The sequence below is a fragment of the Carcharodon carcharias genome, chromosome 21 (assembly GCF_017639515.1).
Source record: "Carcharodon carcharias isolate sCarCar2 chromosome 21, sCarCar2.pri, whole genome shotgun sequence".
Taxonomy (NCBI): Eukaryota; Metazoa; Chordata; class Chondrichthyes; order Lamniformes; family Lamnidae; genus Carcharodon; species Carcharodon carcharias.
The window spans coordinates 26,227,996-26,242,803 of NC_054487.1; the positions used below are offsets into that span (position 1 = coordinate 26,227,996).

Consider the following 14,808-nt stretch of genomic DNA (forward strand, 5'->3'; position numbering starts at 1 on the left):
AATGTATATTGTCATGGATGACATTAAACCTGATGTTCACATGGATACTTTCTATCCAAGAGAACTGGACCTTGTTTGAAATTTCCTCTTGAAATGTCCTTACTGAAATGCAGATTAACCTATATCCCAGACTGCACCCCAGTCACGAATTGGAGTTAGTTTTTCCTTTTGGAGTAAGAGTCCTGTCAGAACTTCGCAGAATGCTTTGAACTAATTCATCTCTTTCCACTTTCTACTTAAGACATCTTTATTTCTTGCTGAAGTAATTTTGTTAGAGTTCTGTTATCCTTACCCCTCCACAAATCTTCCTTTTGAACTTATTGCTAGATTAAAACCTCAACTAAAAAAAAAATTAAAATATCATAAGAGCTTAATCAGCAATACTAAATAGTGGTTTGGTCTTTAGATAAATAGCCTTAAACTAAACAAAATTATCTCAGGAAGAAACAGAACCGTATATTGTAATATATAGAGTCTCCTCTGTCAGAACTTAGAACCTTATGTTAAGAATTATAGGGTTTGTGACCTTTACAGAATGAGACTTCAACCTATTTAATGGTTACCACAATTCTTTATTATAAGTTTATGGCTGGGATTTTCTTGCCTCAACAAGGCGGGATGCGGCGAGCCAAACAAAAGTCCATTGACTTTGGCAGGAGTGGGAGATCCCACTGGCTGGAGGCACTGGAAAATCCCGCCCTATATCTTGGATACATTATAATATTGTTTTGAATACTACTAAGTGTAAATACAAGATAAACTAATTCATCTAAAAGTACTAACTTCAAATCTCAAATCCACTTGAGAATGAAAATAGTTAAGATAGCCAAACAAATAACAAACTAGTTTCATATTTACAATCCAAGTATAAAGTTTAGATTTTGCTGTCTTCATCTCATTTCATAGGGAGATCTAATAGACCTCAACCCTCTAGCTGCTGAGATCAGACTTCCTCGCAGAGTTTGCAGATCTGACTATTTGTTTCCTTAAGTTTCTAATATAAAGAAAATCTGTTGGTTTTAGAGTAAGATCCTTATTGTGTATTACATTTCTGAGGATCTTTACTTAAGCAATTCTTTTGAATCAAAATAACATGTTTTATGAAAATGGGCGTCATGTTATCAGTTTAAACCAGGTTAGCTGTTGGGAAAGGCATGGCTTTTAACGTCCCTTATCTGGGAAGTAACCATGTGTCTGTGAACGTGATGTGTATGCATTTCTCACACAGCGTTTTAGCTGCATTTTATTCCAGTTAATGTTTTAACCCATTCATAGATTGAGCCAATTCCTTAACAATTTTGTCAAATTGTGGCAATACTTGTTGAACTTATTGGCAATACTTGCTGAATTTCATACAGTTTGGTGCTGTGGAAGCCTACCCACATGGAACTTGATTAAGGCTAACAAAATTAGTGTCATTTTTGAAGCTAGTAAAGAAGAAATTTTCATCCCTTCAGTCTAGCTTAGATTTCAACATGAGTCTGACTAGCAAGTTAACCCTCTGCACCATTTCCCCTGACCCAAATCTTGTATCTGAGTTAGAATGAATCATTTATTTCAGATTTACTAACTTTATTTCAATCCCAATTAAGGCAGTCATGGTTATTGGGGATGCTGGAAATGGGAATGTCAGTGCAATGTGGAGTTTCCTCAGGCTATTGTTTCTTTCATATGCTACTTTTTGACTTCAATTACCACTGCAAAGTCCTGCAAAATTATTACTTTTAAGTAAGAAATCTGATCAAAGTCTTAGGAATCTTAACATAGTTAATCAGGGTTAGGAATGCCAATCACTTGCATTTAACTCAGTTTGTGATGCATATAGTGGATTGGATTTTGCAGTAGTCATATAGCAAAACTGTCATGTTTACGGTCATTGCTCCTCTGAAACTGACAGACTCCTCAAGTCTGCACATGTGCTGTTAAATGTGGAAACCCAGAAATTGCAGTCAGTGATTTTAAACTTCGCCATAGAATGTACTGTCGAAGTCCCACCAGACTGCAATCATTGGAAATCACTGATCTAATGAGAACTTACCCTTTGTGCTATTAGTCATGTTGTAAAAATCCCTGGAAAATGTAGCACTTTGTTGAATGAGGTGTAACTAGGGTTCAAATGGCAAGCTAAATTCATATTACTGCTGAGCAGCCTGACCAGTCCTGATAAAACTAATTTTACATTTGTGGAATGTCAGAATTTCCCCTTATGATAAGAAGGACATCTTTTCGATATTTTAAAAGTGTTCCTTTTTCAGCTTCTACCCTAATCTCATATGTATGTAATCATTCATTTCGCTTTTTTGAAAATGTTTAATTAAAAGTAAAAACTTCAGTGCATATTACTTCTAACTTCATCAACTGGAAATCGGTCCAAGACTTGAATACTGCTCCCATAACCAGGAAAGCTGTTCCACTATACAGTACCTGAATGCTGGAAGCATGGGTTTTACCATTCAAAGACCCATTTTCCTTGTACCCTTTTGTTAATTTTAGAATTTTGAAAATTCCCAAACCTAACAAAATAGAAAATACCAGACAGTTATCATATGTAAATCAGAGCCATGTTGCAACTTCAATCCTAATGAAGCTTGAAAAGCTGAATGGATTCACAAGAGTTCACAAATATACATCTTGCAAACATCAGGGGGAGAATTTTCTCCCTGGCAGGTTGGGCGGGAGCAGGCGCACAGCCAACTGCTGCCCATGATCGGCTGCGTGCCGCCATTTTATGTGGGCGGGTCAATTAAGGCCCGCCCAGCATGATGTACACCCAGAAGTGTTCAGCGCTACCTGTGTGGGCAGGGGAGGAGGGAGAGTTGGGGCCTGCGGTCTTTCACGTGCATGCACACAAAAGAACGCAGCAATCTCCCTGAAGCATGGAGCTGCTTAAAAATGTGATAAATAATAATAAAAAATATTCAGACATGTCCCCTCATGAGACATGTTTACCAATTTACATGAAACATTTTATTAAATTAATAAACCCTTCATGAAACCTCATCCCACCCGTGGATGAGGTTCCATGAAAAATGCAAAGGCCGCCTGGGCTCTTCGCCTGCCTGCCAACCTTGAGGTTGGATGGGCAGCTCAGTTAATTGCTTTATTGGCTTTTCAAATGGCTTTAACAGGCCTTTGACAGTTTGGCTGTGCTCCCGCCAAACTGAAAATCTAAATGATGTGCGATGACGTCAGGACACATGCCCAATGTCACCGCACGTCATTTTACACCTTGGTGAGTGGGCCATGCCCCCCGCTCACCGAGCCGATGATTCTGCCCCATGGCCTATTGTTTAGATAGGTAAACTGACCATCTGTGCAATGGATGAGTGATGTAATGGCTGCAAGAGAACAATAGTGTTAAACACCAGAATTACAGAAACTGTGCTCATTCTGAAAATGCAGGAGAAGAAGCACCTGGATCCTGAAACTTGGCTGGGGGAAGTAGCATCAAATACTTCATACATTTGAAATCCCTCTTACACCAACACCTCTGCTAAAATAGTATCTCAGATGAGCACACTAAGTACATGTACATTATTATTCTGTGGTGCAATTTCAGAGCCTTCAGATATTATAATATCAACAAGTGGAACTTGGATCTGTACTGCTTACTTTGTAATTTGCTAAGTTTTTAATTTTTCTTTCACCAACAGGTGTCTACTATTGGAGCGAGAAGCTTTCAAACCAAACTCTCCAATGACTGAAAGACTGATTCGCAAGGCCACAGCGCTGCATAATGTGGACTAAATCAAGACTAAGGCACATACAATTCAAATGGGACAATTGTTTTAATTTGGGTTAAAGAGATCTGCTAATAATTATAGTGGTTACTATTAAGGGAGGGGCTGATGGAGATAGGGCAGGAGAGGAGGAGGGTACAAAAAGATTGGGAAGGAGATTGGGAAGTATGGGAAGGAATATTGAAACAGGATGCGAAAGAGAGTGAGGAGGGTGGAGTAAGCAGTGGAAAAGGAAAGGAGCAGTAACTGGTGGAGGGGTGCTTTATACTCAAAGTGGCTTTTACACTAAATTTCAGAATGGAGAAAAATATCCTGAAATTTATCATGTGGAAGTTTGTTTTTGTACAAGTAACATTTGAACTATATAACTTCCAAAAGTTAATATAGTTCTCTTCGGTAAGGCTTCATTAAAACTATTTTTAAAACATCACTGTTGCTAACGTGTTTGCCTTATAAAAGAGAGATCCTGGATTCAGAACCAACCTGTTGTTAACTGATGCTCATCTCCATGCAGTGTTAGAAAGCAATCATTCAAAACAGTTCAATGTGCTACGTTATCAAGTGCGAGCATGGGTTTTCTCATATGGTGACTCAGTCCACAAGGGGTGTAAGGTACTTTTGCAAAGACCTAATGTTTCTCCTTGGGCAGGTTGGATGTTCAGAAGGTCATTGTTATCGAGTTGATCTTCAGACAACTTTTCTTAGTGGAAACATTTAACTTTATTTACAGCCTGGTACAGACTGGTGAGGAATCTAGAAAATTCATCACTAATACGAGCTCCTGTGGGATTGGGGCATGTTCATCATTCTCTTGCAAAGGGAGATGACTTAGGGCATCAGCATTTGCTATATGAATCCCTGGTCTATGTATAAACTTGTATTCATTTGCTACCAAAATTAGGGTCCATGTTTGTATTCTTGCAGAGGCTATGAGAGGTATAGCCTTTTCCTCGCTAAACAGACCCAAAAGTGGTTTGTGGTCTGATACTGTTGTGAAATGTTGCCTGTGCATGTGTTGGTGAAATTTTTTTACACCAAAAATAATCGACAGACCTTCCTTTTCAATCTGACAATATCCTTTTTCAGTTGTGGTAAGTGTCCTGGATACATAGCCTATTGACCTCTGTGCCACCGTCCTATTTGTGAGATAGTACCAACCCAATGCATAGGGGGACACATCACAGGTTAGCACCAATTCCTTCATTTGGTCATAATGCACTAACAAATTTGAAGAGTGTAAGAGCTATTTTACTTTCATGAAGGCTTCTTTTTGGGGAGTCTCCCAAAACCAATACTTTTTTTCTTAGCAGTGAATGTAGAGGGGCTAGAACTGTGGATAAATTTGGTAGAAATCGCCCATAATAATTTAACATCCCTAAAAATGATTTAAGTTCAGCAGTGTTCTTGGTGCAAGTGCCTCTCTTATTGCTTTAACCTTCTCATCAACTGGGTGTAACCCTTGGGCATCTTCCCAGCAGTCCAAATAAATGACTTCATTTGCTTGAAAAGTGCATTTTTCCTTCTTCAGGTGCACTCTTGCTTCTAAAAATCATTTCAGGACTTCCTCTAGGTTAGCCACGCGTTCCTTTTCTGTGAACCCAGTTATCAGTACATCGTCCTGGTAGACCACAACTGAGGTAGTCCCTGCTGTAAGCTATCCATCGTCCTCTTAAAAATGGCACAGGCTGAGAAAACACCGAAGGGCAGATGTGTATATTGGTATAACCCTTTGTGGGTATTTATGGTTATGGATTCCTGGGAGGTGTCATCCAGCTCCAGTTGCTGAAATATGTGACTCGTGTCAAGCTTTGTATTGTCCCTCCTGCTGGTTTGGCATATAGGTCTTTAATCTTGGGTATAGGGTACCTGTCCAGTTTGGCTGCTCTGTTGACCATTAGTTTATAGTCCCCACAGATCTGGGCTGTCTTGTCTGGTTTAAGGACATGGACTATGGGTGCCAATTCTGAGAACTGAACCACTTTTATGATGCCCAGCCCCTCTAGCCGGTTCAGCTCAGCATCAACCTTCTCTCTCAGGGTGTATGGCACCAGTCTTGCTTTCAAGAAGTGAGGGATTGCTTTTGGGCCCACATAAATCTTAGCCTGTAGGTCTTTGATTTTTCCAGTTCATCCTTGAAAACAGTGTCATTTTTTTAGCAGTGCTGGTAGTCCACCTGTTTGCAACTGGAAGATTTTGGACCAGTTTAATTTAATCTCTTTCAACCAATCATGCCCCAGAATGCTTGGCCCTTCACCTTCTACCACCATCACTGGTAGCTGTGCTGATTGGTGTCTATAATGAACAGTTGCTCTAGTGATACCAGTTATTGGATTTCTTCACTTGCGTACGTTTTCAAATTGGTAGATGTCTGTTCCAAATTTAACTGTTGATCACCTTTATTTAAATATCTGAAAGGGTGTTCTATTACAGCAGTAGGAACACGCATGTCTACTTTCATTTTTAAGGGTTTACTATTCAAGTGCACTGTAATAAGTATTGTCTTCCCAATTTTCATGTTGAATAATGACTAAATGTCAGAATTGGTTGTTTCTGGCTCTTTTACACTATAGATTTCATTGGACTTCGTTTGTTGTTTGGAAGCCTGCTTAAATCTCGCTTTGCAGTGTTTCATTATGAGTCTACTTCTGTGATAAAAAAATAACATTCTACTTCTTAAAATTACCAATCATTAGGAGACTGATTGTTTCCATGTTGATGAAAGTTATTTTTTGATTTAGTTGCTAAACTGTTTCCTCTCATTTTTTTGGTTAGTGGGGGCTGTTTCCCACTTTGTGTTGGAGTCCCGGCTTTTCGAGCCACTTTCGGCTGACTGTTCCTGCCCGACTAAGTGAATGGCTCCATTTTGCGCCCCTTGAATTGCTTGTGAATCCCTTACAGCGCTTTCCATCGTCACTGCTATTTCTAACACTTTCTTAAAATTAAGATTCAATTCAGCCAGAAACCTTTGCTGAATACTGTCCTCCTGCACGCCACATACTAAATAATCTGAGCCTGTCATTCAGGGTTGCACCAAAATCATAATATTCCATTAGGTGTTTTAATTCGTCACGTAGGTAGCAATTGTCTCCCTGGGGCTCTATTCCGTGAACTGAACCTGAACCTCTGCATTGTGACTGAGGGCTTAGGTTGAAAATGTCCCTTAACGACGTCTTCATATCTGGGGCATTGGGGGCCATCAAGCATCGAATTAAATTATAGGTCTTGCTCCCCAAATGCTCTGGAGAATCGCTCTCCTCTTTTAATTTTGTTTGCTTGAAAAAAGAACACAAGGTCTATATCTTGAGACCAATCATCTATGGCTGGCTCAAAGAGATCGATTCTGCCAAACTGTGGCATTTCGGATGAGTATATCTTCTTTTATTTTTAACAAACTTAGATACTCACAATTGCTGGGCAAGGTACAGCACCAAATCTGATTTATCCTCGTCATCAGTTTGCTATAGCGTTGACCTTCAGACAACTTTTCTAAGTGGAAATATTTGACTTTATTTACAAGACAACAGCAGCAACTACACGTGTGCATCAAATTCCATAACCAAAGAAGAACTCTCCTGTCTAGGTTCTCTGCGCTGCAAACATATTGGTTTACACATATCATGTGATCTTACAACACAGGATTATTCTTAAAGCTACAGTTCTACATTTCCCAAAACAATAGTTACTATAGTCATTCTACATCCCAAGCTCCATGAGCCTCTGAGCAGCTGATATGAGCAACAAACTAAGGCCTGAAAATAATCTCCTTAAAAGTGGTGATTGGTACAGGAAAATACCCTTGTCAGACTTCAGATTGACACGCTGATCTGAACACCTTCATAGAATGCTCACTCATGACTAGTAAGCAAGATAACTTTGTTCACAATGTTGCAAATCAGGCTTTCTCCCATATTTTCCAAATGTATAATGGGAAAAGAGTAGGCTACCATATTTGTATGGACACTTCTTATAATCAGAACACACAAGTTATCAAGCTTGTACTATATCCAGAGTGCAAAATCAACCCTATTCAATTGGTAAAGCTGAAACAGTTGGGATAACCCTACCCTTGTTAATTCCAGATATCTGAGACTAACTAACTTGGCAACCTACTGTCTCGAGATGATGGTGGTCAACGCTTTGTGGAGCCTCACTCCAGCATAGCAGTCTCTGTCATGATTGCTGCAGATGAAGACAATGGGCTGAGAAGGTGTACAATTTGCTAGCTTGTTTTCTCTGGGCCGCCTTGGCCAGCTGAGCTTTCTGTTTCTCCTTGTGTCTTCCAATGCCCCTCCAAACAGTTGGCCTCCGAAGGTCAGTGCTATTGGCAATTGTCTCCCAGTTGTCTATGTTGATGTCCACCAACTTCATATCTCTCAAGTGTCATTGTAATGGAGTTATGGATGTCCAGCAGGTCGTGACCCAGTCACTATACATAGCGGCTTCAGGTAAATGGTTGTCATCCATCTGGAAAAGTGACTGAGCCAGCAGATATTATTGACTTAGTAATGAGTGTGTGCTGATTGGCATGAAGGCTGAACTTTACAAGACAGTTATGTTTTAAAATGCCCTCTAACTTAAGGTAATCTCAGAATAAAACATCTCTGCTCAGAGACATGCCTGTGATCTGTTGCATGGGGAGCGAAACTCAAACAGTAACCCATTGGGCTGGATTTTATGGTTTATGGTGGGGTGAGGGAGGTGTAATGGGAAGTGCATGGTCTGCTCGCTCCTAGCCCTGCTGTGTCAGCATGAAGAATCAAGTGTGGCCGACCAATTAGTGGCAGCAAGAGAGAAGACCAGCCAATTAGTACTGGGAAGAGGGGTTCCATACCCAAACAGGCGTATAGTGCGGGACATGTGGTGGGACCAGAGTTAGGCCATGAACAGGAAGTCGGTCATGGCCACCCACATTATGGCACAATGGATGGTAAATGTTAAGCTGTTCAAATCCCAGAGGGAAACTTGAAACAACTGCCACAACTGTATTGCAATTTGTATTTTTATTTCGAAATGCATGCCTTGAATTCAGTCATAATAAGTCCACCAAGAGGTTTTTATAAAAATAAATTAAACATTTACTAATAAAAAAAATAATTTTAAGCACACATTTAGGTCTACAAATTACTACTATGATGACTCCTAGCTCCACTAATTAATCTGACTACCAGTTACAACCCCATTAGGGCAACAGTAAAAACAAAACAGACTCAGGCAAAGCCCATGATACTGTGGCCAGTAATATTCACAGTGAATTCTCTTAGCTTCAGTTCCTATACGCAGTAGCTTGGTACGTAGAGGGTATGGGCTTTTCAAACTTGTTACATCTTAGAGTGCCCTCTTCTTGCACATAGCCTTCTCTGCTTTATACATATTTTCCCCTTTGAATGCAAATTTCATTGTCTTTGGACTTTACCTTTCCAATAATAAAAATCTTTCATAGTACCAACTTTGATAGTAAGCTTTGGGAAAAATAGACACACTTCTGGCTAAGTATAACATTTCACCCTCTCTTTTGAAATTCAAACTACTCTGGTTTATCTAAAAATGCAAATTTTCCTTTACACCTTACATTCTAAAGCTTCAGCCATCTTTAGTTATTTAGCATTTCAAACCTAGCTTCCCTTCTGATATAGTAGCGGGTGGGAAAAAGAATGTTTTACCCGTCAGCTGCAATGGTGGCTTTTCATGCTGTATCACCCCAATCCCACCTCATTATTCATGCATTCCCAGGAAACGCCAGGTTCCTGGTGGGCAGGTACCGATTCACCCGTGACACTGTCACATCGCTGCTTCCTCATGTTGGGCGTCATATTTAAAGTGCAGCAGCATGCACACCTCTCAGTGCTTCCAGCCCAGTACTGCTGCACAGAAGACATAGCCCCGAAAGGCAAGAAGTCTGCAGCCCCCCGATTCAGTGATGTGTCCCTGGAATGCCTTTTGGGTGCCATGGAGGCCTGCTGTGATGTCCTCTCCCCCGCTCTGGCTGCAGGATGGACAGCAACATCACCAATCTGGCTTGGGAGGCAGTGGTGGCGGTGGTCAGTGTCAATGCCCTGCAAAAGAGGACAGCCACCCAGTGCAGATAAAGGATGAATGATCTATTCCGTTCCACCAGGGTAAGTCATTCTTCCCATCACTTTCAACTCTCTCACTCACAAACCCATCACATATCCACAAGGATCTCACTGCCAGTTCGAGAGACATCACCTTTCACACTGTCATACACACCTTCATTGTCCTCATCTCATCCATGGGACCACTTACCACCACACATGCCAGGCATACTTATCACCTGGCATGGCAGGCATCCTGCTTACACTCTCTCCATCTGTATTCATGCAGGACAAGCTGACACACAACAAGAGGGAGAGGTCGCAGACTGATGGAGGAATGCCTGAAATCAAGGTCCTCACATACATTGAAAATAGAGTCATACAGCTGGCAAGTGAAGATCTGGACCGTTCCTGTGTTGACCGTGAGTTTGGCAATGTTCAACCAAGTAAGGACCCAGCAGTGCAACATCCATCAGACAACCGTGCTGTGAGTGATATGTCCTGTTTCACAGTCCGCTACCATGCACTACTTATCTCTCTTTGCTTTCACAGGCACATCTAGGAAACAGCCAATGGAATCCATGACCCAGGTCCTGGACTCCAGCCCCGATGGCACCTTGGAAGAGGAATCTGCTGAAACCCTCATTGAAGACCTGGCACAGCACTCAGCCACACCCTCCACCAGCGCAGAGACATATACTTCAGTGGGACTAAGCTTTAGAGTAACCTCAGGGTCACAATCCGGTGAGCACATCGCACTGTCTGATCCACAACAGGCAGATGCAGGGACTTCCCAGGTGTCCGGCACTCGGAGGACTGCTGGAGGCCAGAAATTTGCTGTCCAAGTCAGATGACGAGCCTATGGACTCGGTCATGCCTCAGTTGCTGGAGCTGCAAAGGCAAGCTCGGGAACATCAGGAAGGAATGTCCGCTGCACTCCTCAGATTGCAAGGCATGATGGAGAAGTCCGTCCACCATGACTCTGAGGTGATAGTGCCAGCATGCCAATGAACAGGGCAACACTGGTAGCATGGCAACCGCCATGGAGTCTTTGGTCCAGGACATCAGTCCTGCAATGCTGTGTGGGCTGAGCTCCATCGCTGATGCCAAAGTTGGCTTCCAACAGTACCAACGCAAAAGGGGTGAAGGTAGCCTGATCTCACTCCAGCTACCCCTTCTCCTCAAGGAGCCAGTCAGGGTCTCACAAGCACCCATAGGGAGGAGGATCAGCAGGTGCACACCCCGGGGCCATCCACCCAGTTGCCTCCAGGAGTGTCCAGCCCTTCCGAATCCTCTCTTCCTGTGACCCCAGCAAATCCAGATCCACAGGTTGAGGAGGATGTCACTGCCACACAGCAAGACCCCAAAAGCAGGCTGGGGCCCTCCAGGTCTTGGCCCTCCAGAGGACACCCATCATGTTCATCACAGACAAGTCATAGCAGTCAGCAGGCTGCCTCCACCTCTGCTGTGGATGTTGGGGGAGCACCAAGATGTAGTAGCAGGGTTAGGATGGTTAAGAAGATGTTGTTGCTTAGTCTGGGCACAGGTGTTAATTACTTGTACGTAATGTTCACACTGTTAATAAACTCCCAATGATGTCTCCCTGCCTGTGGCTCCTTGTTATGATGAGCAGTGTTCGTGTTACTCAGATGTGAAATCTTGGTTCCTGCTCAAGATAAAGGCAGGTGTCTCAGTCCAGGGCCTCCTCCCTGTGCTTTGTGCAACCTTCCCAGGACACTGATGGTTCAGTTAGTCTCTCTACGTACTTCTAGCACCTTTGAGGTGTGGCGGGCCCCCCATCCCATCAGCGTCTGTGTCTGGTGACAGAGTGGTCCTGAAGGGTTCAGCTCATGAAGGATGTCTTAGGAGCAGGAGAAGTTAAAATTTCCCTGCTGTATCTCCATGATATGACCCTGTCCAGAGTGCAAATGAGGTGCTATCAACCAGACAGGATTCAGATATCCACATAACTATGTGAGGAACTATGGAGTGTCCCCACTGCATGTCATCATCCTCCTGGAATGTAGGGACAATGGGCACCGGCTGCATCTCCATGACAGAAGCCTTATCACAGAGGGTATGTGCACTGCCATCAGCCAGACAGGAGTCAAACGTTCACAAATACAATGTGAGGATCTATGATGTCTCCTCACTGCATGTTGTCATCATCCTCCATGAATCTAGCAGCTTTGAGGGCCTCCCAAGTGTGCCTACCTCGTCTGGCCAGTGTGATGGTCTCAGCGCCGTCATCCTGGCCTTTGAGGACCTCCTCACCCTCATCCCCATTGATGTCCTCCTCATCAGAGGAGACATGCAGCTCCTCCATCTCCTCCTCGGCCAGCTCCTCTCCCTGTTGCAGTGCCAGGTTGTGGAGGGCACAGCAGGCAACGTATCTCAGGAAAGATGGGCTGGCCCTGGAGAGGGTCCAGAGGAGGTTCATGAGAACGATCCCAGGAATGAAAGGCTTAACGTATGAGGAACGTTTGAGGACTCTAGGTCTATACTCGATGGAGTTTAGAAGGATGAGGGGGGATCTGATTGAAACTTATAGAATACTGAAAGGCCTGGATAGAGTGGATGTGGGGAAGATGTTTCCATTAGTAGGAGAGACTAGGACCTGAGGGCACAGCCTCAGAGTAAAGGGAAGACGTTTTAGAACAGAGATGAGGAGAAACTTCTTTAGCCAGAGTGGTGAATCTATGGAATTCATTGCCACAGAAGGCTGTGGAGGCCAGGTCTCTGGTCTTGGCCCTCTCACACCGATTATAGGCGATCTTGTCCTGCATTAAGACAGATGGATTAACTGTGAGCACTACAGATAGAAGAGCAGTTCAGAAGCATGTATACCTGCTGTGTATGATGAGCCCTCTCAGTAAGGGATTAAGTCAATATTTGTGCAGGATCTAACATGAGATGGGGATCTTTAAGTGGCTGGCAGACATTCAGTCCTGAAGTTCCATCTGCTGGCAGTGTGTGACATCCTTGTGTACGCTAACACTTAGGCTGCCCAATTCCCTTATGAAATTGTGAGTTTGGTGTGAGTAGAGGGTTCACTTACCCCAGTGGAACTTATCAGATCATTCATCCTTTTCCTGCACTGCAGGGCAGATCTTTTCTGTTTATCACAGGCGCTGACCTCCCTGGCAACTGCCTCCCAGGCTGTTGTGGTCAGATGGGTGGACCTCCTCTTCCATCCCTCGAATAAAGGACCCCCTACCTTTCCTGTACGGCCTAGAGAAGAATCACCAGGGAGATCTCGCTGAACCGTGGAGCAGAGGGTTTTGTTCATTTAGTCGGCATTGGAATAAATATCTTCAGCACACACCTGGCCAGCAGTGAGTTAATCTGTGTGCAGGTGCTATATGGTGCCAGGACATTCAACCGCATGAGGTAATAGTGGGGCAGATGAATCACTGCCCGCCATAAGGTTTGACAAGCTCCTCACTGGTGTACAGTTAATGAGCTGAAATGCAGAAGATTGGCCACTGTGAATCACATCAACTTTCCTGCTCACCACCACACGTAGTCTCCAAAATGGAAAATTCCACCCATGGTCCATGGACCAAAAATCTACCACTTGAGGAACAGTGAGAATTTTTATTATAAAGAGAAAGAGTCAGCATGGCATTAATAACAGAGGCACTATCAGACCATATATTCACAGGATAGTGAGCAGTTTCTTCAACTGCAATAAGAAAACACATCAATTTGCAAACTGAGTAGAATGATGGAGACACTTGAACTTGAGGGTACTTCAGGGAACTTCAGGCAATACCAATTGTTACAGATAAGAGAGGGTTTAATTTAAAACAGCCCTGATTTCTCCACTCACCACCCGTGCGTAAGCAGAAAGGTATTTTTGATTTTTTTATTTCCCCCTTTATAAGTGGTAAAGTATTTTCCCTAACCCTTCAGTTTTGGAGTGATCCAATCCTCTAGTAATAACCACACAACAAACTTGAGATAGGGTAAAATCAGGTGGTTAGTTTAATTTACACGCACTCAAATGTGTGGTAGGTGGATTCGCAATGTCCCACATTTTTACATTCATACAATACAGGATGGATAAGGGAAAGAAAGATGTTCAGTGCCAAGACCACAGATAAAAATAAGAATTATGGTTTCACGTGAGTCCAGAGTCCAGAATCAAAAGGTTCAGTGGTGTATTCCTTCAGAGGTTAGCAGGATGAGACTGTTGCAAGGTGATCCACTGGTCCTGTGACAGGGTGGTTTCACGTCAAGCTGTTCAGCTAACGAGACCCCTTGTTAAAACCTCATGTTTTGAGCAAGTAACTGTAGAACCCTTAGCACAACATTGGACATGAGTCACAAACAGCTCTGCCTTTGTCCATAGCTGGCTGGTTCAGACGTCTCGTCTACTATCCTTTGTGTTGGCTTGGCTGAAATGTTTATACAATGCAAGGAGTGTTACATTCCAGAGGTTTGATCTGTTAGTTTCTGTCCATTTTTAAACTGCTCAGAAACTTCCAGAACTACCACCATTTGGTCAGTGGTGGCCATTTCATCAGTCCAGCCATTTGTCCATTTTAAAAAACAGAATTTAAAGCAGAGAATATGGAAGAGGAACAAATTTCTTTTGGATTTTTTTTCTTCTTCATGCCATCTCAGCAGGAAACCTTGCAAATCCTGTGTGAGGAACTCCCTTGAAATGGCATGATGAGCCATCAAAATAAGCATTAGGATCTTTTTCAATAGGAAAGAACTGGATGCTGCTCAAAATCCATCAATGTTAAAGGACACTTTTGAAGATGGTCATTACTAGAAGAGTAATACCATGTGGGATCACATCTAAAATCTCGGTGAAGCAATTCTAGTGTCTATCTTCTCAGACTCTGTGATGACACTAAAGTGTCCCCTGGCTTTACCAATAAATTAAAAGAAGTATGAGATGAATGAATAATGGCTTTCTGTCGGCCCATGAAGAAGTAAAGAAGCATACTGCTCGAAAGAAAGATAACAAATGCTGTTTAAAAATTGAATAAGACTTCTCTGCC

At 42.7% G+C, this 14,808-nt stretch overlaps 1 protein-coding gene across 4 annotated transcripts in view; it reads left to right on the forward strand.

Annotated features, from left to right (window-relative positions):
- ttc38 (tetratricopeptide repeat domain 38) overlaps positions 1 to 4,167 on the forward strand; it is a 66,107-nt gene extending 61,940 nt beyond the window's left edge. For all 4 annotated transcript variants that reach the window (XM_041215590.1, XM_041215589.1, XM_041215587.1 and 1 more), the window contains one exon: positions 3,654 to 4,167. In XM_041215590.1, the coding sequence (XP_041071524.1) occupies positions 3,654 to 3,747 (94 nt within the window). In that variant the 3' untranslated portion in view covers positions 3,748 to 4,167. The remainder of the gene's footprint in view (positions 1 to 3,653) is intronic.
- The last annotated feature ends 10,641 nt before the right edge of the window (positions 4,168 to 14,808 follow it).